General features: G+C 44.4%; 2 protein-coding genes across 23 annotated transcripts in view; one reads left to right on the plus strand and one right to left on the minus strand.

Moving 5' to 3' along the window:
* Positions 1 to 11: 11 nt before the first annotated feature.
* Positions 12 to 13700, minus strand: LOC104019155 (hydroxymethylglutaryl-CoA synthase, cytoplasmic-like). 6 transcript variants are annotated; one of them, XM_087760422.1, is made up of 10 exons: positions 13615 to 13700; positions 8137 to 8594; positions 7658 to 7783; positions 6979 to 7143; positions 6111 to 6279; positions 5830 to 6000; positions 4346 to 4452; positions 3882 to 4007; positions 3433 to 3596; positions 12 to 3033 (listed from the first exon to the last, which is right to left on the minus strand). In XM_087760422.1, exons 2-10 carry the CDS (start codon positions 8582 to 8584, stop codon positions 2941 to 2943), a joined length of 1569 nt encoding a protein of 522 aa, XP_087616548.1. In that variant the 5' UTR covers positions 8585 to 8594; positions 13615 to 13700; the 3' UTR covers positions 12 to 2940. The 6 variants fall into 6 exon arrangements, with proteins under 6 accessions (XP_087616548.1, XP_087616547.1, XP_087616546.1 ...); XM_087760421.1 differs by lacking the exon at positions 13615 to 13700 and adding an exon at positions 9975 to 10355; XM_087760420.1 differs by lacking the exon at positions 13615 to 13700 and adding an exon at positions 10318 to 10349.
* A 174-nt stretch (positions 13701 to 13874) lies between these two features.
* LOC148055427 (uncharacterized) overlaps positions 13875 to 24701 on the plus strand; it is a 30094-nt gene continuing 19267 nt past the window's right edge. For 16 of the 17 annotated variants that reach the window (XR_015705344.1, XR_015705346.1, XR_015705347.1 and 13 more), the window contains exon 1: positions 13875 to 13993. The gene's annotated coding sequence lies outside the window, so the exon portion shown is untranslated. Of the gene's footprint in view, positions 14069 to 24701 lie in introns of all 17 variants that reach the window. The other variant, XM_087760292.1, reaches the window with a different exon arrangement.

Here is a 24701-nt window from a genome sequence, read left to right on the forward strand (position 1 = left end):
AGGTAAAGAGATCATTTGTGATTATTATCTTTATTAAGTGCAATACTACTTGATTTTGAACATGCTTGGGAGATTCTCAGTACAGGCATATAACAGCTAATTTCTTGAAAAGTTTTACCTTAGCTTGACACAACTTTACCACTGCAAACCAGGACAGTTTTTGCAGAAAACTGAATTTAAGCAGAAACCAGATTATTTATCTAAACAACTGCAAATTCTTCTCTAAAGCTTCCTTAACAAATTAAGCATGATAAAATGTGTATTAGAGCCCTTCTTTAATTTTGTTTAAAGAAACAGCAATGCTGTTGACCATGGTTCCCAATTTGTCACAATTCAGAAAGGCAAGTTAGGATATGCTACAAATTATTATATACTGAGCATTACAGGCTTTTACTAACTTCTGCCATACTACTTCTGCCAGCACAAAGCTGATTTTGACACTCTTGACCACTGCAAGTTAAAAGTTAGATAGCCTGACACTTCCAATTGTTCTGAGCATCACCAAGATGTAGATACTCCTACCTTCAGCTTTAATCAGGTATTTTATACTTTAATTTTCAATATCATCAGCTCCAATGCAAACAGTGGAAAAGTACAGTAGCTGTCCTTCTCTGAGCAGGCATGGTTGAAATGCGTAAGCCAAGAGGAAGAGCCTATATGATTTTAGTTAATGCAAGTAAACCAATACAAGGTTTAGAGAGGTACAGCTGGTGCTTTCAAGTTTAAGGGCAGGGATGCCTTATCTATTATGGGGACTGATGAGATGATCAGTTGACATTAAAAAGAATAATTAATGTAAATGAGCAACAGAATGACTCTGAAAAGCCACCCATGGGAATCTGGACTCAGTGAGGCTCAGGTAAGTACGAAGCGAGAACCAATCCCCTTTCACAGTTTTTGTGAGAAGGGAATAAAACAATACAATTAATCTTATTGCTGTCTTATAAAAGATGGTATTTCATAAGCTGGGAATGAATTCCTCCACTATAAACAGTTTCCATCTGAAAACATTTAAGTTATCTTGAAACACATTCCTGAAATAAGTTCCCCATCAGGCTAAGCAACTCTTTCTTTCCACTTTTGTAATGGAATAATATTAAGAAGAAAAATCCAGAAGATCCACACAGATTGTGAACCCACAACTTCAGGTTTTCACAGGGACAGTTTCCTCTTTCTTTCCTGTTAAAGAAAAATGCATCCTGAAAACCCAACAAATCAGCACTACTTTAACAGGTTTCAAGTATCTCAAACTTTATTTTAATAAAGGATCAGCCTCACAGAAAGTGAGGTCCCTATGGTTAATTTTTTTGTGCCAGTAGCTCACTTCTTGGCTTGTCCACTGACAGCAGTGGACTTTGTTCCATGGCAATTTTTTTTTTTTTTGGTACCAAGATAAGTTTCACAAGGGAAACCTAAACAAAAATGCTTGCAAACACTATCTTCATGCATCATTGCTCCATCATTTTCAACAGAACAAACTGATTAGTATTCATCAATTTATAAACAAACAACTATTTTACCAAGGGTTGACTACAAATACAGTGTTATCAAATCCTAGTGAATGACATAATACAAACACTAAAATTTCATTACAGACAAAAAAAATTGAACAGACATCTTTTTTTTTTTCTACTTGTATTAGATAATGTAGCTTTGTAGAATTGTCAAAGAAACAAAATTCAACAAAACTTCATTCTGTACATTAGCTCAATTTAAATATATATATATATTACAAGCTTACAAGGCTCATATCATAGTTCATTTCTAATCTGAGCTTTAAAAAGCTACCAGAATGGATGCCCCATTAGCATTGTATATCTACCACTTGCAAAACAGATAGCTTTTAGCTTGCATTGGGGGGGGAAGACCCCACCTACAACATTACCAATAGTGAGAAGGACTTCAAAGTACAAGCCAAATTCAAAGTTAGAAATAGTCTCTTAGAAATGTATTATATAAAGAATAGCGAGAGGCCAGAGTTCCAGACAAAGTGATCTTCTTCCCTTCCTTAGTTTGCTAATTAAAATAGCTCCATAATATCCAGAAGCTTTATTTGAAAATTCTGCTGCCTTAAGTACTTCTATTACAGTTAAACAATCCTGAAAGGTGCCGAATCAATGAACCCAAGAAATATACCCTTTTTGTTCTTTAGAAAAAAAAAAAGAACCTACTACCTCCTTTCTTGTTCCTCTTTCCTCCCAGACTGCTGTGATTTATAATGCAGGTATAAAACAGGTAATACAGATGCTAGGAGGAATTACATAGTAACTAACAGAGTAGGTCAGAGTTTCGGAGGGGGGGGGGAAGAGCCACACCTGTCAGTCTAGCCATTCTTGATCCAGTCATTTTGACAGGGGAGAAAGATTCTATTCCAGTAATGAATGTTACTTGGTTCTATACCTTTCCCAAAGCAATAGTGTGATGGGAGGTAGACTAGGAGGAGAAAGGGAAGATGATAAAGGGAAAGACAAGTGCAGTATTCAGAAGACTGACTGCTTACTGTCAAGGCACTGAGAACCCTAACATTAAAAGCTTGGGCTATTTTGCCACCCACTTTTGAGTACAAGCAGAAAAGTTAATAGTGTAGGTTTCAAGCAATTTTACATGGGAAAGGCAAGTAGAAGATACCTTTTTTCCTCTATGTACAAAGACCTCATAATAGATTACAGCTACTATGCAGCAATTAAATTCAGACATGTTAAGGGATCCACAAAGCCCCTGGCAAGTTCCTCCATCTCCAGTATATTCATGATTTTAGTGTTCTGAAAATACTATAAGTATCAGCACACCATATTACAACAAATCTTTTCAAGGAGTTTAAACAGTTTTTCCATGCTCCAATGAAGTACTACTGTACACTGAAATTTCAGTACTCCTGCAATAATTTCTCTCTCACCCTACCCTCACACCTTGTTTCAATCCCCACCTCACAGAGGTATCTTAATGCTCCCCACTGGAAATGGCAGCAGTAACACCTTCAGATTCTGTTGTTGCAGGGATTCTTGTCACTTTCTTAGCAGGGCTTGGGATCTGCTGAGAAGGTGGGGGGGAACAACAACACAAACCCAAAACAAAGCATTAAATATGGTTTTCTAGTTCACAAAAACATTTATACTTCATGGCTAGTCCAACTCCCAAACAACATTCATGCTACACTGGACAGCTTGGTCTTAAGTCATTCAAATCTGTCATGCTTCATGCAAACTGATTATGTAAAAGAGACAGTTTGTTCTTGTTATGATGAAATGTATTTTTTAAAATCCCATGGTTTTTTTTTTTTTTTTTACTTCTGGCTTATATGTTATATATTTTAACAAAGTACTTGATATAACTTGTTAAACCACTTCCTCTTTTAACATACATGCACATGCTAAGACAAACACAAACTGTTCCACCATTTATACCAAACTAAAATTAGTGCTGAGTGTTCACCTCATGAACAATGCCTGGGTGGACAACTTCAACTCCTGCCTCCAGAAGTCCATCACCCATGAGCGGGCGCCGTGCGTAAGTTCTTCTGTGTTTTTCATCCACACGCACAAGGTACCAAGTTCCTTCAAAGAGATCTTCTACTGAACACTGTGGAATATAGCTGGCTGTAAAAAAGTCAATAACATACTGTTAGTTGGTTCCTGGTGAGAGTTTTATGCAACATGAGCCTTTGCAGTTTGGGAGTAGTAAGACAGGAAAACCAAGTCTGCATTTTTGTTTCAACCATATTGGGCCAATGAACACAAGCTATAAAAAAGCACTTTACGATCTATTCAGAAGTAGAAAGAGTTAGACATTTCCTTTATTCTACACCTTAATCATTTAAAATCATGCAAATTAAGCAAAGGGTATTTTGCTGTAGGACTAGGAATTATTTATGACGTTCTTACCCAAATTATGTGTTTCCTGTCTAATCTTCATGTTTTCAGCAAAGACATCAGGTGCAATGCGTTTTCTTGAATCAAGTCTTGTTTTAAGATCAGAAAGGCTGGCAGTTATTTTGTCCAGTGCAGAACCTACAATATAAAACCATCATTTAAGGTAGCACCAGTGGCGAGAACTGCATACTAGCATGTTAGTATTTCAAGCACATTCAAAATATTTTGCATTAGAGAAGCTAAAGTTTTAGTAATTTAAAAATATTCCCAATTACTCAAGCAAAATGTTTAAAGCATTTGAAAAAATATTATCTATTTGCCCAAAGAGACACTTCTGGAACTGGAACATCTTCGCTTTAACACTACTGTCATTAGGCATTGTTCTGCAGGTTTACTTATGCTGGTGGGCATAACAGAGCATTTAGAGGTGAGCTGTGCAAGGGAGTTAATTAACATCTCTTCCTCCTTTTACTCACCAGGAGTGGCATCCTGCGTAACTCTGATGGAATACAGCGTAGCAGCAAAGCCAGAGCCATATGAGAACACACTAATTCTCTGTCCTGCGAGCTGCTCTGGGGAGTACCTGCAAATCAAGCAACAGTTGTTTAAAGTGAGAATTAAGCCAAGGTGCCAATTTTAAATAGCTAGAAAGCACAGCTAGCTTAGAAAAAGCAGCCAGCAATATTAGAGTGACTACAATACACATTTAGTGTGCTAAACACAAATTATGACTTTTAAAAACAGGATTTTGAACACTGCTGTTACACAATGATTTTCAAAGCTACCTAAGCAAAATGGAACAAAGAAATCCCCAGAATATGATTATCTAGAAGACAGCCAATTTTCATTAAGTGACCTAAAGCCTAAAATGAACCATCACATCTTAGAATGCAAAGTCACAATAAAGAAAAAAGGACCCAAGAGGAGTGGTTTAATTTAAACTTAACATGATTTTGTAAAAGTTTGTCATTAAAAAAAAAAAAACAAACACAAAAAAACCCAAAACAATTTGTTAAGTAAATACTAATTTAATTTGTGTTTGCTTGTTATTGCTGGGCAATGAGTGGATTGAGAGTAGCCCTGCAGAGAAGGACTTAAGGGTGTTGGTGGATGAAAAACTGAATATGAGCCAGCAATGTGCGCTAAGCAGCCCAGAAAGCCAACTGTATCCTGGGCTGTATCAAAAGAAGTGTGGCCAGCAGGTTGAGGGAGATGATTCTGCCCCTCTGCTCTGGTGAGACCCCACCCGGAGTACTGTGTCCAGCTCTGGAGTCCTCAGCACAGGAAAGACATGGACCTGCTCCAGCAGGTCCAGGAGGGCCACAAAGACGATCAGAGGGATGGAGCACCTCCCTTACGAGGACAGGCTGAGAGAGTTGGGCTTGTTCAGCCTGGAGAAGAGAAGGCTCCGGGGAGACCTTATAGCAGCCTTCCAGTACTTAAAAGGGGCCTACAGGAAAGATGGGGAGGGACTCTTTATCAGGGAATATAGTGATAGGACAAGGGTTAATGGTTTTAAATTGAAAGAGGGTTGATTTAGATTGGATATAAGGAAGAAATTCTTTACTGTGAGGGTGGTGAGGCACTGGAACAGGCTGCCCAGAGAAGCTGTGGATGCCCCCTCCCTGGAAGTGTTCAAGGCCAGGTTGGATGGGGCTTTGAGCAACTTGGTGTTTGTGTTGAGGCTGGGAGAAAGATACACCACTTTACAAATAAGATCCTACTTTGGCAGGTATTAAGCTGCTGTTTCAGATCAGCTTCTGACACAAGTTTTGAATCCACTTGTCACTTGACCTAATTGTGTATGCAGAATAATTTTCTAAACTTTAGTCTTGCTACTTAAGGCAATCTAGTAGGAAAAGGTTTACTAGATGGTGCTTTTACAAAGGGCTTTCTGAAACAAAAGCCTTTTATGCACTTACATATAAAAAGCTATGACTTTTTCCAATTTTATGCTTACTGGGCTAGAAGAGAGGCAAGGCAACCATAGACTGAAGGGGTATACATATTTCCATTCTGATTGGATACGAGTAATGAAGCTTTGGTTTTCTGATTGAAGAGCTCTGCACTGGCTTTCATAAAAGCTTTTTCCACATCTCTGTCAAAATATGTATCTTCAAGTTTTACATCCCTATTAAAAAAAAGTTCAGGAACAGTTACTAGAATGGCAGCAAGGAAAAACACCTTGGATGTTTAACAAATTAAGACTATCTGAATAAGGAAGACAGCAGCCATTCTCACCTGAAAGCTTCCAAACCACTGAAAACACCATTTGCTGTTTCTAGGTTCTGGTCACCAAGAAAGTCATTCAGCAATAGTCTAGCCACAGATTTCTGTACCAGTTTACAGTAGGGAGAATGAAAGATCATGAATCCAAAGTCATTCAAGGTGAAATGTCTATCTGTCCCCTCTGGAAGTAGCAGAAGTGTTGTGTTACAACTTATGTTTAGTACTCACTTCAAGTACTAAAATAAAATAGGGGGATGGCAGGATATCAGTCATCATAACACATCAGCATACAAAAGACAACTGTAAGACTAACTATTGCTGCAAGTTCATTTAACACACTACTGTTTCTTACTGATCTTGTGCACCATCTAGCAATGTTTGCCCTTCTTCTAGAAGAAAAAAAGTTAAGCTTAACAGAATCTTGGTATTTCTACAAAGCATTTTGAAATAAGAAATAGTTTACTTCGTCTATCTAATCTTCAAAGCTATGGTTCTTAATATGGATGAAGCAATTACTAAACATATGGGGGTAAAAAAAGAATTAGTATCCTTATGCAACATGTAAATATTAACCTCTATATCTTAAGAGCCTTGGTAGAGAAGGTAATAACACACTTTTAAGATATATACATTACACCAACAAAAGCTTGTAGAGACTACTGCTTATTGGCTATCAGGTACTTAGCCATACCAGAACAGAAATAAAACATTTCTTTATGGGAGAGAATAAACATTTCAACTGTCTCAGAACACACAAACACAAAGAAAGGGACCACGTGCTAGCCTTTAGATTGGATGCTAAAACTTGAAAATACATTGTCGGTGTAGCTATACATTCCAGTATTTGCCAGATCTTGCAATATCATGTGAGGCTACATACCCTTTTGCCACTGGGCGTGGATTTTGTTGCGATAGACAGTATAGCAGCGATCTAATGCACTGAGGTAGCACTGTATAGAGAGTTTACCATCAACTACAGGATATTCAGAGACCATATCTGGTTTATAGAAGTCATATGCGTGCTGCATGTGGGTTCCACGCAATCCTGATGGAAAGAAATCGTCAAAAGTTGAAAATTACTTCATTCAGCTACTTTGAGTCAGTTTGAACACACTGCTTAACACATGGAAGACAAGTAATATTTGGCCTCAGTCAAGCAGGTTTTCATAGCACTTCAGGCCCTTTAAGGTAACGTTTCACACAGTTCTCAATCACCTGTTACTCAAGTATGGTAGGACTGAGCATGACAAACAAGTAACAAGTGATTTTCATCATTTCACCTTGAAAGTAGAGCGCTGTGTTATTCAGCTCTAGTCCACTCTGTCAATTTTATTGGAGAATCCTCAAGGAAAAAAACAGATCGAAGCATCTCTAGTTGTTTCTTGCTGCCTCCTATAATGGGACTTGGCCAAGTTAGCCCAGAGCAAGAGGAGACAAAAGTACAATTTCTGACACTAGTAGGAGTTAATCCAGCCCTCCAGCAACCCACAAAAACAGGACAAGCTTCAGAACTGATCCAGTATCTGGCTGAACAGTATTTGTTTTCTCACAGGACTAACCTCTCTCAAAAATTAACGGAGCATTTGGACCAACTAGCATAGCAACAGCACCAGCTCCACCTGTTGGCCTGGCATTTCCAGTGGCATACACAGCTATGTCTCCAGCAACAACAAGTGCGTAACGTCCTGTGAAAAACACAGAAATAAGTATGAAAAGTAGCCAAGAATCTAGCACATTTTAATATCCATCATCAATTTTTAGACTTTGGTTATAGAGGAGATGACTCCAGGATTAAGGGGCTCTTCAATCCTGGCAGCCACCAAAATTTACAGGAAAAGACTAGTGATGATTATCCACGTCATTATTTTTTGCATGTAACTGAACTAGTGGCAAATGCCCAGAGCATGTAAGAAAGACTTCAGAAGCATACAAGAGTTTACCCTCTGGGTTTTATATGGTTAAACATGAACACTAATTGCAAGGCAGACTACTCAAAAATAGAGACTGACAACTTTTCAAGACAATACCCTGAACTTACCATCCCAAGAACTGGACTCAATCCAATTAATAGCATTAAGAAGAGCAGCGGTGCCTCCATAGCATGCATTCATGGTGTCAATTCCTTCTACATCTGTATTACCAGATTCTTCAAAAAGTTGCATCAGGACAGTCTTTACAGATTTTGATTTATCAATTATTGTCTCTGTTCCAACTTCTAGTCTCCCGATACAATCATAGGAAAGGCTGTTCCTCTCCATGAGCTTCTGAACCACAGTCAAACAGAGAGAATTGATATCCTCCCGGTCAGAGCAGAATCCCATCTTTGACTGGCCTAACCCAATGGTGTATTTGCCAGCATCCACACCATCATACTTCTCCAGCTCTGTCTGGTCAACATACTGAGAGGGAAAATATATTTCCAGTGCAACAATTCCCACATCTTTGGGCCAGCAGGATTCAGCATTCACTGGAAGAGACCCAGGCATCGTGGTAAATCTTTAAGAAAAAAAAAGAAAACCACGAAAACCAGATAATTTATTCACATCCATTTTTAGATACCTACTTCATACATACTTTAATTTTCTGTAGATTTATAGAAAAGGTTAAGTTTTAGGTATTCTGCAAGTTCATTTGCAAAAGGCAAGCCTTTGCCTCCAGGCAAAGTTTTGGTCTGAGCATACTGTAAACATCGTTAGAAGTTTTATAACTTTTTACATTAAGAAGATCTTTTAAGCAAAAATACAATTTCAGCCCTGGAGATGAATATACATAGCTTAAGCCCAAGTTATTTCACTGAAGCAAAACACATGCTTAACAAATGTTGTTTGAGAAATTAGTCTTAATGTTCATTATTCTACTTTTGCTTATATGCAAAGTCTCAATTTTACAGAACCAAGCTGGAAACACTGTGGTGGTTTTTTTTTTGTTAACATTGCTAGTTGAGACATTAAGTTTAAAATTTATCCTTACCAGGAAATCTCAGCCTTAAAACAGGCCAGGACTTCTCAAATTTTTTTTTTTTTTTAATTTTTAAACAAAGTAGTCTAAGTTGCTTCATTTTGTCTATACTTGCAACAAAGACAGAAGGTTTTTTTGGTGTGGTGGTTTTGTTTGTTTGTTTGTTTGTTCATTTGGGTTTTTTTTTTAAGCATACTGTTTTGGCATTCCTGAACGCTGGAACTCCTAACACCAGGCCTAGAGGAATATTTCACAGGCAGAGATAAACACACAGGAATTCTTCCTGATAGACCAAGTTTTCTTGTTTTAACCCTATAACTTTACTGTCACTATACTCTAGGATATACTATATCCTATTACTTTAACTCTATCTGTATTACACAGACAGGCATCATCTTCCTGTACTTTTGCTTACATCCTTACAGAACACTTGTCCCTTTTGTGCCCAGCTGTACCATCACATTAACCTTACCCAGCTTCTTCCATAAAAAAATCACAATGATGTGTATAAAGGAATAAAGCCTTTTATGCAGGAATGATGACTTTACACAAAGCGTGTTAAAACAAGTGTTAGGAAAACATTAAAAGTGCCTTCTGCTACATGTACAGTTGGATATTGAAGTCTTACATAAGACCTAAAGTAAGAGCACATGGCTCGCCATTCATTTTGATTGCCCCTAACAGTTTCAAACATACCTATGATGCACCTAAAATAATCCATTTTAAAGTATTTCATTTATAGCGTTTATTCATATTAAAATGTGTAAATTGCAGAAGACTGCTATTTAAAAGTGCTTACTGGAGCGCTGCAGAACAACCGTACAGCATATTGCCACAAGATTTCAAGCAAGAAAACCAATTTCGCGTTATTTGTGTGCTCTGCTGCCTCCCCAGACTCACGACTTCGTATCTGCTCACCTGAAAGCACGGTGCCCGCAAACGCCCTACTACAACGTCCGGATAAAACCGAGCGCCGCGGCTGACCAGAACTCTTTTTTTCCTAATCCATCCCGTTGCGAAGCCTCTCAGCTCAGATGATCGCGCCTCGGGCTGCAGCGCCCGGACGAGGGTCTGCCACCCCACTCCCCCCGCCGAGCCGGCCCCACCACGCTGCTAAGGGCACCGAGGGCACCCCGGGGCCCCAAGATTACCCGTGACCCGGCCGGGGAAGACTGCGAGGAGCCACTGGGGTGGGGGTGTCGCGCCCCGCCCGCAGCGTGGGGCCCACCTGGCTCCCACCGGCCGCGACCCCGACCCTTACACGTTGCGGAATCCCATGGCCGGCTCTCGGCGCGGGGGGCGCGCATGCGCGCGACGGCGTCCAGCTCGGGCAGGGGCAGGCGAGCAGCACGCAGGCACGGGAAGCCCGCCCCGCCCCCCCCCCCCCCCCCCAAGCGGGGCTCCGGCCGCAGCGCTCCTGCCATGCCGGCCCGGCCCACACCCCCGCGGGGCCGGGGGAGGGGGCAGAGCGTTCACTTACGGACTCCCCCCATTCTAACGGGATCCCTCGAGGTGAAGGCAACGTTGTTGTCTTAAGCGCCTCGCACAATAAACCCAGCAGCACCAACATGGAGGTAAACCCAATAAAAACTTGAAATAAAACCCACCAGCATCCAAAATTCCTAGTTTTGACAGTCCCTGACCATAGACTACCCCATCCTGCAGGCACCTCACCTCTATCAGCATTTCATTTTTAAAGTTTCTCAAATGCTTTTAAGTTGCACACCTAAGCCATGGCAGTAAGGGCAAGCAGTACCATTGCTCTTTTTAAACTAGCTGGACTACAAAAAAAAAAAAAAAGCAAGGAAGACAGAGTAATATCTGCCTCCAGGAAGCTGACCCTGATGGGCAAGATTAAGGATTTGTCATGGCACAGCAGCAGGCTTACACTGTGAAAAACAGTGGCAGTCACAGTTTTCCTGAAGCCACAGCCAGGGAAGGGAGCATGGTGGTCTGGAGACCCCCCCCCCCCCCCCAGGAGCTGCTGGGGCAAGTTCACACCCCCTCTCAGCCGCACAACTAACAAGTTACACACCTCCTGGGGACAAGGAGCAGCACTGAGCTTCAGACCCAGCTCCAAGAGCTGCATTTTACCCCAAATCTGCACAGGCACTGAAGAGGAGAACAAGGATGGTTTCCTGCTCTGTATGAATGCAGACACACTACTGACACTAAGATTCTCAAGGTCCCAGCTGGGAAAAGGACTTTGGGGTCCAGCCCTTTTTGTGGCATAAAACACCTCCCTTTCTTTGAAAGGGGACAAAAAAGGAAATACAGATGGCTGCTGGCAGACTTCAGGCAGGTCCCAACTCAGCATGGTGTCTGGCAGCTACCCTGAGGCTGAGCCTTCTACCCGTAGCAGAGCTTGGTTCTGCTCCAAGAGCCAGAAAGATGAAAGTTAGAGGCTACAGAGACTTAGATGCTTAATTTTAATTAAATTATATACTAAAAGACAATGCATGACAGCACATAATGGACTTGACCTGTAGCAGCCATAGAACAATAGTGGTTTTTAACCAGGCAGTGAATTATTAGGAAATTCAGTACGTCAGAAGGACTTGCATTATTGATGAGAGCTGAGGAAAACACTCTGCTCTGTGCTTGTTCATTACAAAACTTTGAGCTCAAAACTGGCATTTAATTCCATACTACTTGATGCAGTTCTCATCAGAAAACTTTTTGCAGAAGACAACTAAAGAAAGACTTTCTATTGTATTTGCATAGCTCACCAAATACACCTAATATAGCAGCAGTCAGGGCTATCAGATTATACCACAATGAAAAGCACTGCTTTATAAGCTTGCTCTGATCACTTAAGAAAGTGGGACATATGACATCTTAAGTCAGTTAGTCATTACAAGGGGGAAAAAAAAATTGTTTACTTGATGCAAAACAAACAGCCTTTTGTGCTCTTGGTCAAACTGCAAACAAAATCCCATCACTGAGTACTCAAAAGTACTATTTCTTTTAAAACACTGAGAATCCAAAATGCTTTATATTAAAGAAATGAGAAGCCTGCTTTATTTTGCATCTCATTAAGATTCTGTAGGGAATGATGAGCAGCATAAAACAGCCACTACTTTCTGCTAGTGCTTCCAGATACCAGAAATATGTTCTCCCACAACTAGTGGCTTTCATTGTCTTTATTAAGAAATTGAGAATATTCTGTCAATGATTTGACTTCATTATTTCCTAATTAAGTTTTTAAATTCATACAAAACACTTGACTGAAAGTTAGAAAATAAAACCCAAGCCTGTTTGCTACAAGTAATACATTTGGTAATTCCCTTTGGCTTTTTATTTCTAGAGGACTTGTAGAACAGACTTTGCTCATGAAAGCAAAGCCACTTGAGGCTGTTTTTCAGAAGTTAAACAGCGATGATCTGGTAGCTTCAGTTACATCATTTAAATAAATCTAGTTATTCCCACACAGCTAAAAGGTTTATAGGTATCTAGTACAAGTACATGCAAAACACTTGTCCCGCCACGAGAGGTCACTGCTTTTACCCGGATTGCTGCAACTCGCCACGGCATGGACCATGCATGAACATCACCATGTCCCCCGCTCACCTCCGAGCCAAAAGAATGAGACTAAGTGAAAAACAAGCAAACAGCGTAAAAAACCCATCAAACTGCAGAAGACAGTATCTTGAAGTCATTCATAGAGATCTATCTGAAGCGTCAATCCCCGCGGGGGTCAGCGTGCCGCAGGGATCCAAGGCACCCTCCCTCGGGTTTAGCCCCGAGCACATCCGAGACTGAGACTCCATTAGCAACACGGATGGGCTGGCAGGAAGCCCACACCTGTGCAACAAACGCTATTACGAAAGAAAGCGATGGCATCCCTGGGGGCAGCACCAGGCTGCCTTTGCCCTGCGCGATGAGGGGGGGGTGACACGCCCGTCCCGCCATCTCCGGCTCGGGTGGGCGCCTCTGTCGCGACACAGAGACGATTAAGGGACACGCCTAGGGCGCCGTCGCTTATCAGGCTTCTTTGGGGGCACTCCGCAGGCAGGGGAAGAGCCCGGAGGAGCCCCGCAGCAACAACCCGCGGAGCCTCGCTGTGCGGGGCAGCGGCAGGGACGCGCCCACCACAGCTTCACCCAGCCGGGGTGCTTCTTTCGGGGTGGGTGGGGGGTACGCGAGACAGCACCCAAGGTCCTCCAACACCGGGGCTACAGGATCTTTCACAATGCATTTTGCCTCGCCAGCTACACCGAGCAGCTCCCAGCGCGGTTTACAGACTGACACCTACCTTAAGTGACACTCAGAAACGCCTTTTTTTTTTTTTTTCTTCTTTTTTTTTTTTTCCCTCTTGCTGCACTGCAGACGCTACTTCAAACGCACTTACATCCACTGAAAACACAGCTCCCAGCTATGCTGGCCTATCCCCACGCCCCGCGGGGGGCTGGGGCTCCGGCTCTACGCGGTGCCGCAGCCGCAGCCCCCTACCCCACCGCCGCTGCGAGGAGAGGCAGGGGACGCCGCCCGGCCCAAGTGCCCCCAGGGACCGAGCCACCCTCACCTATCCGAAGCGATAGCTCCTAGTGCCACTCACCTCTCCGCACGAAAACACAGTGCGTTGGCGCGCGGCGCCTTTAAACAGACCCACTGCCCGGGCTCCAGCCAGCATTCTGAGCGGCAGCTCCCCTGGCCAATCACAGCTGCCACCGCGCAGGTCCCGCCCACCGGCCGGCCCGCAGCTGGCGGAGAAGGAGGGGGGAATGGTGTGAGAAAGTGACGCAGCGTGGCCAGAGGGAAGCGCGCCAATGAGGACGCGGCAGAGGCGGTGGGCGCTCAATGGGAGCCGAGCGCAGCGCGGGGGCAGCCAATGGGAGCGCGCTGCTGACCGCGGGTGAGAGTAGGACGGCTGCCGGTCCCCAGCGAGGCGAGGAGGCAGTTGCCCGGCAACGGATGGCGAGGCCCGCCCGGCCCCGGTGAGAGCCGCCCGTCGTGTCGCCTCGGCCCCAGCCCGGGGGCCCCAGCGCTGTCCGGCACTGTCGGGGCCGCGGGTGAGGGGCTGGGAGGCAGCAGCGGCGGGCTGAGAGGAGCAGTGGGGCTGATGGGGGTGCCGAGGCCGTGAGGCGCAGGCCGGGGCGGGCAGGGGTCTGCGGGGGCGGGCAGGGCGCCCGGTGCCACCCGGTGCAGCAGCCTGTGACATCTCCCTTGCCTGTAAAACCTACCCTCCGTCCTTCCCGTGGGCGAGGACGAGGCACTCGGGGCGTGCACGGGGGCTCTGCCAGTGAAATTGCTTCACGGAGGATGTGATGTCCTGTCCTACCTGCTTGGAATCCTCCTGTAACAGTCTCTTCCCAGCTTGTTAAATCCACAGTGTATCTCATGGCGTTATTTTGGCAAATTCACAATTAGCTAATGTATGGGTTTCACATGCAAACCTCTGTAGCCTTTAGGCCCCATGATGATTTATATCTATAATCCATTGCTGCACAGGTTCCAGAGCATCCCCAGAGGATTCCTTCCTGCCAGTACTGGGAGTACGAATGTTTGTTGCAGATGGGAAATTGCTCGATAAATTCACACACAAATTTTAAAGCCTGGATAATTTGGTTGTAAAACACCACTCAAGTCAAAGAAATATACTCCCTTAGCAACTGGTGTCAGGTTCTGTGACATCTGATTGCTACAGCTAGCAGAAGATAACACCTTGCTCACCTCACACAGTATCAGGGTGTTACAACCAGGTTATTATTTTCACTATCTTAGGGGCAGGTAAAAATAATGCAAAAGAAAGGGGAAAAACTCCCATTGAAAGTCTCAACTCCCATCCTGTTTGTTCAATCTGTTTTGAACTTGTAACTGTTCTGCTATCATCATGTAAAATCATAGATTTGTCATATAACTCTTTGTAGTGAAAGTATTGAGAAATACTACTGAGAAATTGAGAGAAGTTTTGTTTGCGCGTGTTACCCTGCAGTCTTCTAATAAGCTTATGCCAGTTTGTATACAAGCTAGTTCCATTTGTAATTCTGAAAAAACATGTTGACAAAATGCAAACTCAGTAGGCCATGGCATAGTTACATCATGTAGACACACTGTATCTTCTGTGCCTACAGACCAAGCGGACTTCTTGTTAGAAAAATTGAACTTTGCTTTGGGAATCTAAAACTTCAATTCCTTCTTCTTTTCCCTTCCTACCACAAAAAAAAAAAAAAAAACCAAACCAAAAAAACCAAACCCATAACTGTATCCTTGTTCTAGACTTCAAAATGGGTTCCTAATGCCAGCCTCTCATTATATAGTTTGGTGGCATAATGTTTCCTCACTTTGGGGTACTTTGACTGTTCTGGCTTTAGAGAAGAACAGACGCTCAGGAAGAGATGAAACAGTCCATCTCACTGAATTTGCAGGAGCTTATGTTAGGGCTGCGAGTGCACCCTGAGACTTTGCAACCCCTTGCCTGCTCCCTGGGGTCTTAGCTGCCTGTGCGTGAGGCCGGCTCTGATACAACGCGCTCAAGTAGCCTGGGATGGGGCTGCAGTGAAAAGAGCTGTGTGAGAAGCCTCCTCGGTGGCCTCTTCCCCTTCACTTGGGAGCTGCATTCAAACTTGGGCCCTTGCCTGAGCGGCGTCGTGGATGTGCCTGTGCCTGGCTACATCCCTTGCTGATCCTGACCCACTGACTTGACTTCCCAACTTCACCTCTGACCTGCCTCATCACTACAGACTTGTCTGAAAATCTGGACTCTTGGCTGACCCTGCTTGCCGTCACTGGCCTTGCTCTGCTTTTTTGTTTGGGCACTGTGAGAGTGTGCCCTTGTCAGCAAGGTCACTGCCCTGCCTGCCTTGTTGTTACGTTCTGGCTTACCCTCCCTTGCAGAGCAGCCTTCCCTTGCTGCTCCCTGACAGCTTAAATGTGCTTGCCTGTAACCATGTACTTACATGGTTGGGTGGGTTTTTTTTCTGATAAATGTTGTATTTGCTTTCAAAATGGTAAAGGCAGAATTGGTTTTTGCAATTGTTTTTTGGTGTGTAGTCAACAATATATGTAAATAGCAATCTTCTGATTTTTATTATATCTTCACAGATCTGATCAAAAAAGGTGCCAAAATTACTAAGATTAGCTTGGGGAGATGATCCATATTATTGCTTTCTTTTCCATGGCACAAGATGATGAATGACTTCCCACAGTCTTTGACATTAACTGTGTTGTAGAAGATAGTATGACATAGACATGCATGAAATCATTGTTATTAATTTAACATAATGTATTTGCAAAAAAAACCCCCACCAAATTAACCATCTATAGCCAATAGAACTATAACCATGGTCTCCTATTGTGCCTGTACCAAAGCGTATTTAAAGATTACACCCTGCAGATGATGAAGGAAAGCTAAAAGGTAAAATGTAACAGTTTCTGGATTTTCAGAATTTTAAAACTGAGGTTAAAGACACAATGCATTCCTATTTTTTTAATAATTATCTGAAGTTAAATTCAGAGACCAGGTATCTAATCTACACTGTTATAAAAGCAATGTATTTGTCTCCTAAGGATGTTTCTGGATCCAAATACCAATTTAAGCTTAGATCAAGTCCAGATGTCCTCCTCTTGCAGACTAGAATCATAGAATCATAGAATCGTTAAGGTTGGAAAAGACCCTTAAGATCATCAAGTCCAAACATTAACCTAACACTGCCAAGTCCATCACTATACCATGTCCTCGAGCACCACATCTATCTGTTCTTTAAATACCTCCAGGGATGGAGACTCAACCACTTCCCTGGGCAGCCTGTTCCAATGCTTGACCACCCTTTCGGTGAAGAAATTTTTCCTAATATCTAAACTAAACCTCCCCTGGCGCAGCTTGAGGCCGTTTCCTCTCGTCCTATCGCTTGTTAATAGGGAGAAGAGACCGACCCCCACCTCACTACAACCTCCTTTCAGGGAGTTGTAGAGAGCAATAAGGTCTCCCCTCAGCCTCCTCTTCTCCAGGCTAAACAACCCCAGTTCCCTCAGCCGCTCCTCATAAGACTTGTGCTCTAGACCCTTCACCAGCTTCGTTGCCCTCCTCTGGACACGCTCCAGCACCTCGATGTCCTTCTTGTAGTGAGGGGCCCAGAACCGAACACAGTACCCGAGGTGCAGCCTCACCAATGCCGAGTACAGGGGCACTATCACCTCCCTGGTCCTGCTGGCGACACTATTCCTGATACAAGCCAGGATGCCATTGGCCCTCTTGGCCACCTGGGCACACTGCTGGCTCATGTTCAGGCGGCTGTCAACCAACACCCCCAGGTCCTTTTCCGCCGGGCAGCTCTCCAGCCACTCCTCCCCAATCCTGCAGCGTTGCATGGGGTTGTTGTGACCGAAGTGCAGGACTCCGCACTTAGCCTTGTTGAATCTCATACAGTTGGCCCCGGCCCAATGATCCAGCCTGTCCAGGTCCCTCTGTAGAGCCTTCCTATCCTCCAGCAGATCAACGCTTCCACCCAGCTTGGTGTCATCTGCAAACTTCCTGAGGGTGCACTCGATCCCCTCATCCAGATCATCAATGAAGATGTTCAACAGGACCGGCCCCAGTACTGAGCCCTGGGGAACACCACTCGTGACCGGCCGCCAACTGGATTTGACTCCATTCACTACCACTCTCTGGGCTCGGCCGTCTAGCCATTTTTTAACCCAGCGGAGAGTACACCCATCCAAGCCGTGTGCAGCCAGCTTCTCCAGGAGAATGCTGTGGGAGACAGTGTCAAAGGCCTTACTAAAGTCCAAGTAGACAACATCCACAGCCTTCCCCTCATCTACTAAGCGGGTCACCTTGTTATAGAAGGAGACCAGGTTAGTGAAACAGGACCTCCCTTTCAGAAACCCATGCTGCCTGGGCCTGATCCCCTGGTTATCCCGCACTTGCTGCATAACGGCACTCAAGATGATCTGCTCCATGACCTTCCCCGGAACCGAGGTCAGGCTGACAGGCCTGTAGTTCCCCGGATCCTCCTTCCGACCCTTCTTGTAGAAGGCCGTCACATTTGTTAGCTTCCAGTCATCTGGAACCTCCCTGGTTGACCAGGACTGCTGATAAATGATGGAGAGTGGCTTGGCCAGCTCCTCTGCCAGCTCCCTCAGTATCCTCAGGTGGATCCCATCTGGCCCCATGGACTTGTGGGCATCCAGGTGGAGGAGCAGGTCAGTGACTGTCACCTCTTCAACAACCGGGACTTCACTCTGCATCCTATCTCCATCTCCCAGCTCAGGGGCCTGAAAAACCCGAGGATGACTAGCCTGACTATTAAAGACTAAGGCAAAGAAGGCATTAAGTACCTCTGCCTTCTCCTCATCCTTTGTGGCAAGGTTACCTTCTGCATCCAACAAAGGAGGGAGATTCTCCCTGGCCCTCCTTTTGTCACTGATATATTTATAAAAACTTTTGTTGTTGTCTTTAATGGTGGTGGCCAGTTTAAGTTCCAGCTGTGCCTTCTCCTTTCTGATCTTCTCCCTGCATATCCTCGCAACATCCTTGTAGTCCCCCTGAGTCGCCTGCCCCTTCTTCCAAAGGCGGTAGGCTCTCCTTTTTTTCCTGAGTTCTAGCCAAAGCTCTCTTTTCAGCCAGGCCGGTCTTCTCCCCCTCCTGCTCGACTTGCGGCACATGGGGACGGCCTGCTCCTGCGCCTTTGAGACTTCCTCCTTGAATAACATCCAGCCTTCCTGGACTCCTTTGCCCTTCAGGACTGCCTCCCAAGGGACTCTGTTAACCAGACTCCTGAACAATCCAAAGTCCGCCCTTCTAAAGTTCAGGGTAGCGGTCTTGCTGACCCCCTTCCTTACTTCTAGAATTGAAAACTCTATCATTTCATGGTCACTGTGCCCAAGACAGCCTCCGACCACTACATCGCCTACCAGGCCCTCTCTGTTCGTGAACAGCAGGTCCAGCGGGGCACCTCCCCTGGTTGGCTCGCTTACCAGCTGTGTCAGGAAGTTATCTCCCACACACTCCAGGAACCTCCTAGACTGCTTCCTCTCTGCTGTGTTGTATTTCCAGCAGATATCTGGTAAGTTGAAGTCTCCCACGAGAACAAGGGCTAGGGATTGTGAAACTTCAGCCAGCCACTTGTAGAATACTTCATCTGTTTCCTCGTCCTGGTTGGGTGGTCTGTAACAGACTCCCACCAGGATGTCTGCCTTGTTAGCCTTCCCTCTGATCTTAACCCATAAGCACTCAACCTTATCATTACTGTCGTTGAGCTCTAGACAGTCAAAACACTCCCTAACATACAGGGCTACTCCTCCACCTCTCCTTCCTAGCCTGTCCCTTCTAAAGAGCTTGTAGCCATCCATTGCAGCACTCCAGTTGTGTGAGTCATCCCACCATGTTTCCATGGGCGACCACATCATAGTTTTCCTGCCGCACAGTGGCTTCCAGCTCCTAGTTCAATAACTAATTCTTTATAGCCTAAGATTTACTACTTTTTCTTATTAATCAGTACAATTTATTTTATAATTGTTGTCAAGAGCATTATTCCTTTTTTTCAGCTTTATGAGGCACCTATCTGCTTTTCCCGTCACTGAGTGTATTGCAAGGGAACACTTATAAAAATTACTATTATTTATTCACAAGAAAGGATCTGCCTATACTGCTATTGCAATAGAATTTATAACAATTGCTTTATATGGATTTCTCAGAAAGATTGCAATAATAACATTAAAGTTGTTGGTGGATCTTGTTCCAAACCTCTTAGGTAATTAATTATAGTCCTCTAACCAAATTATGCTCCAGACATGTGATTGCCACTATTTCCAGCCCAGCTTGTGAGAATGCAGGTAATTTTTCTTTTGTGGCTCTAGAGCTTAACCAATCTGTCCAGTGAGATTTTCAATCGAGACTGTACTTGGTAATTTGGACTAGTGTACCAAAATGAATGCCACACCTCGGTAACCTTAGAACTGGAAACCTGAGAAAGGAGAGGTCCATTTACTAAAGATGGTATTACCAAAGAAACTCAGAATAACTCTGAATAACCTTGGAGCAAAAACATGCTCAGATGCTGCTAGTGAGAGGACAAACACACTTCCTCTTCCTCCGTTAAAACCCGTTCATTGTTTGAGTCTGTTTTGATAAAAGAGGAGTTTGAATTTGAGTCTCTCTTGCCATTTTTCACTTGTGTAAAAATGGGTGGGCTCTCTTAATCCAGTACTGTTTTGAAAGAAAAATGTTTGTGGTCCAATGACTCATCTTTACTTCTAGTTTTAAGCCACTGTATCAAATTTAGGGCACTGGTTTTATTTCAGTAGACCCAACAGGTTTTTTGCTTCTGTTTAGTAATTCTTAAGCAATCCTATATCTGTGACATTTTTTTCTAAAGCCTCCTAGAGAGATAGAGACTGTCATATTAGGTTAACTCTTAAAATAAATGAAACAGCCAAATGATTAAAGCTGTTTCTAAAAACTGTTTAAGAGTGAATTTATTGGAATTTTCAAGAATATTAAATGAATTCCAAACCTAATTTGAATTGAATTCAATGGGAGCTAGGCTTCTAAAAATAAAATACTCACTGGGGTTTTCAGATGCAGCCAACGACATCTTTAGGCACCTAAACCCATTGAAAAAAGACCTTTAGCTAGCATTTTCGGGGAAAACAAAGTCATGTGCCGTAATAATCTCTTCCACAAAACAAGATGTTGAGATGACTTCACTGAAAAAAATACTGATTTTATTTTGTTGTCAAGTACAAAATAGCAAAGGTCAAAAATAATGCTCAGGTACAGAGAGTGTGAGGTCAGCCAAGTGAAGGTTTGGAAACTGGAAGGTTTTTCTTTTACATATTTTTTGTGTCAGGGTTCAGGGATAAATTAAACTGTACCAGACAGTAGATCTTTCAAGTGCTGTTTTGATACTTCGTATACCAATGTTGAGGAAGAAAGTTTTTTAGATTGAAGTAGAAGTTATTTCTAATTCAATTCCCAAAAGAATGCACAGGAACCCAAACTTGAAACACACTTGGCAGCTGGGAGATGACTTCTATCTTCTCATAATTTCTCAGTTTGATCTACTGAATCCAAGAGAACCTAATATGAGATAACACACGCTCTGAAGAACTGGGAGATGTAAACAAACCTATCAAAGCCTGTCTTTTAAAGTACGTCCAGTAAATGCAAATATTTCAATAGTATTTGAGTTGCAGATCTGGCTGGGTCTTAAAATATTTGTGATATTGTAACAATTCCAGTTATTAAAAACTATAAAAATGCATTTAGATCACACTTTGCTGCTTTTATACAGTATGCATAAGAGGGGGAAATGCAGCAGTGTCATAATTTCAAATGTGAAGCAGTAATTTTTGATCACCCAAGAATCTAGGATTTGGGGGCCAGAAAAGCTGACAGTCTAAAAAGGGGTCACCACTAGGAAGCAGATACTGCTCTCTAAACCAGAGGGAGAAATGAGTGAGCTGCACTGCATTCTTACAACCAGCAGAGGACAGGTCTGCAAGCCAGGATTGTATGAAGCTTCCCAGCAGCCTGTACCTAAACCAACAGGGACTACTCTTCCCATAACAGACTGAGTATCCAGGAGTTCCTACTCTTGATGGCAGCGCTGCTGTGGTCTCATCTAGAGCCACAGTTTCACTTTTTCTTGTCTTTACTGTCAGCTTGACTTTGCTCCCTTCTTTCTCCAATCTCCCAAACTTTCCTGACTTGTCTCTACCATGTGGGAATATTTAATGATTCTGTAAGTGAAACAGTCAGATGGTTCACAGGGGCCTCAGACATGCCTGTGTCAGCCTGGAAAGTTAGTTACATAGCTCTAATCCTGTGAAATGCTGAATATCTCTAATAGGACAGGCATAGAAATTAGGGTACACTCCATACTTTACTCAATACTTAGGGTACACTCTATACACTCAAAAGGGCACTGGTTGCATTGATGGGAAAGCTATGAGGAGCTGAGATGTCATCATAAACCCACCTAGAAATCTATGACTCAAGACAGAAGCATAAAGGTAAAATCTGGAATGATTAGCAGAACATGAGGAAGAAAATAAACAGAAATGGTAAGATACTCATACCATACTGTAATATATGGATGTTGTGAGGATATGCAGGGAGAAGATCGGAAAGGCGAAGGCGCAGGTGGAACTTAAACTGGCCACCACCATTAAAGACAACAACAAAAGTTTTTATAAATATATCAGTGACAAAAGGAGGGCCAGGGAGAATCTCCCTCCTTTGTTGGATGCAGAAGGTAACCTTGCCACGAAGGATGAGGAGAAGGCAGAGGTACTTAATGCCTTCTTTGCCTCAGTCTTTAATAGTCAGGCTAGTCATCCTCGGGTTTTTCAGGCCCCTGAGCTGGGAGATGGAGATAGGAAGCAGAATGAAGCCCCGGTTGTCGAAGAGGTAGCAGTCACTGACCTGCTCCTCCACCTGGATGCCCACAAGTCCATGGGGCCAGATGGGATCCACCCGAGGATACTGAGGGAGCTGGCAGAGGAGCTGGCCAAGCCACTCTCCATCATTTATCAGCAGTCCTGGTCAACCAGGGAGGTTCCAGATGACTGGAAGCTAACAAATGTGACGTCCCTCTACAAGAAGGGTCGGAAGGAGGATCCGGGGAACTACAGGCCTGTCAGCCTGACCTCGGTTCCGGGGAAGGTCATGGAGCAGATCATCTTGAGGGCCATTATGCAGCAAGTACGGGACAACCGAGGGATCGGGCCTAGCCAGCATGGGTTTCTGAAAGGGAGATCCTGCTTCACTAACCTGGTCTCCTTCTATAACAAGGTGACCCGCTTAGTAGATGAGGCAAGGCTGTGGATGTTGTCTACTTGGACTTTAGTAAGGCCTTTGACACAGTCTCCCACAGCATTCTCCTGGAGAAGCTGGCTGCACACGGCTTGGATGGGTGTACTCTCCGCTGGGTTAAAAAATGGCTGGATGGCTGAGCCCAGAGAGTGGTGGTGAATGGAGTCAAATCCAGTTGGCGGCCGGTCACGAGTGGTGTTCCCCAGGGCTCAGTACTGGGGCCGGTCCTGTTGAACATCTTCATTGATGATCTGGATGAGGGGATCGAGTGCACCCTCAGGAAGTTTGCAGATGACACCAAGCTGGGTGGAAGCGTTGATCTGCTGGAGGATAGGAAGGCTCTACAGAGGGACCTGGACAGGCTGGATCATTGGGCCGGGGCCAACTGTATGAGATTCAACAAGGCTAAGTGCGGAGTCCTGCACTTCGGTCACAACAACCCCATGCAACGCTGCAGGATTGGGGAGGAGTGGCTGGAGAGCTGCCCGGCGGAAAAGGACCTGGGGGTGTTGGTTGACAGCCGCCTGAACATGAGCCAGCAGTGTGCCCAGGTGGCCAAGAGGGCCAATGGCATCCTGGCTTGTATCAGGAATAGTGTCGCCAGCAGGACCAGGGAGGTGATAGTGCCCCTGTACTCGGCATTGGTGAGGCTGCACCTCGAGTACTGTGTTCGGTTCTGGGCCCCTCACTACAAGAAGGACATCGAGGTGCTGGAGCGTGTCCAGAGGAGGGCAACGAAGCTGGTGAAGGGTCTAGAGCACAAGTCTTATGAGGAGCGGCTGAGGGAACTGGGGTTGTTTAGCCTGGAGAAGAGGAGGCTGAGGGGAGACCTTATTGCTCTCTACAACTCCCTGAAAGGAGGTTGTAGCGAGGTGGGGGGTCGGTCTCTTCTCCCTAGTAACGAGTGATAGGACGAGAGGAAACGGCCTCAAGCTGCGCCAGGGGAAGTTTAGGTTGGATATTAGGAAAAATTTCTTCACCGAAAGGGTGGTCAAGCATTGGAACAGGCTGCCCAGGGAAGTGGTTGAGTCTCCATCCCTGGAGGTATTTAAAGAACGGATAGATGTGGTGCTCGAGGACATGGTATAGTGATGGACTTGGCAGTGTTAGGTTAACGGTTGGACTTGATGATCTTAAGGGTCTTTTCCAACCTTGACGATTCTATGCTTCTATGATTCTATGATTCTATATTTCAGCAATTTAGCATTCTTGGTGCTCTGCTGACCCAGGCCCGTGAGGACAAGATTCATAGAATCATAGGAATCATAGAATCATTTAGGTTGGAAAAGACCCTTAAAATCATTGAGTCCAACCATTAACCTAACACTGCTAAGTCTACCACTAAACCATGTCCCTAAGCACTACGTCTACTCATCTTTTAAATACCTCCAGGGATGGGGACTCAACCACTTCCCTGGGCAGCCTGTTCCAATGCTTGACCACCCTTTCGGTGAAGAAATTTTTCCTAATATTTAACCTAAACCTCCCCTGGCGCAGCTTGAGGCTGTTTCCTCTCGTCCTATCACTCATTACTAGGGAGAAGAGACCGACCCCCACCTCACTACAACCTCCTTTCAGGGAGTTGTGGAGAGCAATAAGGTCTCCCCTCAGCCTCCTCTTCTCCAGGCTAAACAACCCCAGTTCCCTCAGCTGTTCCTCACAAGACTTGTGCTCTGGACCCTTCACCAGCTTCGTTGCCCTTCTTTGGACACGCTCCAGCACCTCGATGTCCTTCTTGTAGTGAGGGGCCCAAAACTGAACACAGTACTCGAGGTGCGGCCTCACCAGTGCCAAGTACGGGGGGACAATCACTTCCCTGGTCCTGCTGGCCACACTATTCCTGATACAAGCCAAGATGCCATCATTAGCCCTCTTGGCCACCTAGG

The sequence above is a fragment of the Nipponia nippon genome, unplaced genomic scaffold, assembly GCF_047370975.1.
Source record: "Nipponia nippon isolate SJK-2023a ecotype South Korea unplaced genomic scaffold, ASM4737097v1 scaffold_22, whole genome shotgun sequence".
Lineage (NCBI taxonomy): Eukaryota > Metazoa > Chordata > Aves > Pelecaniformes > Threskiornithidae > Nipponia > Nipponia nippon.

Excerpts from the sequence above, each read along its gene's own strand:
- LOC104019155 (XM_087760420.1), bottom strand. Across the intron at positions 7,784-8,136 it reads TGAGTCCAGTTCTTGGGATG|GACGTTACGCACTTGTTGTT; the intron begins GTAAGTTCAGGG and ends TGTTTTTCACAG. Across the intron at positions 4,008-4,345 it reads TACGCAGGATGCCACTCCTG|GTTCTGCACTGGACAAAATA; the intron begins GTGAGTAAAAGG and ends TTTATATTGTAG.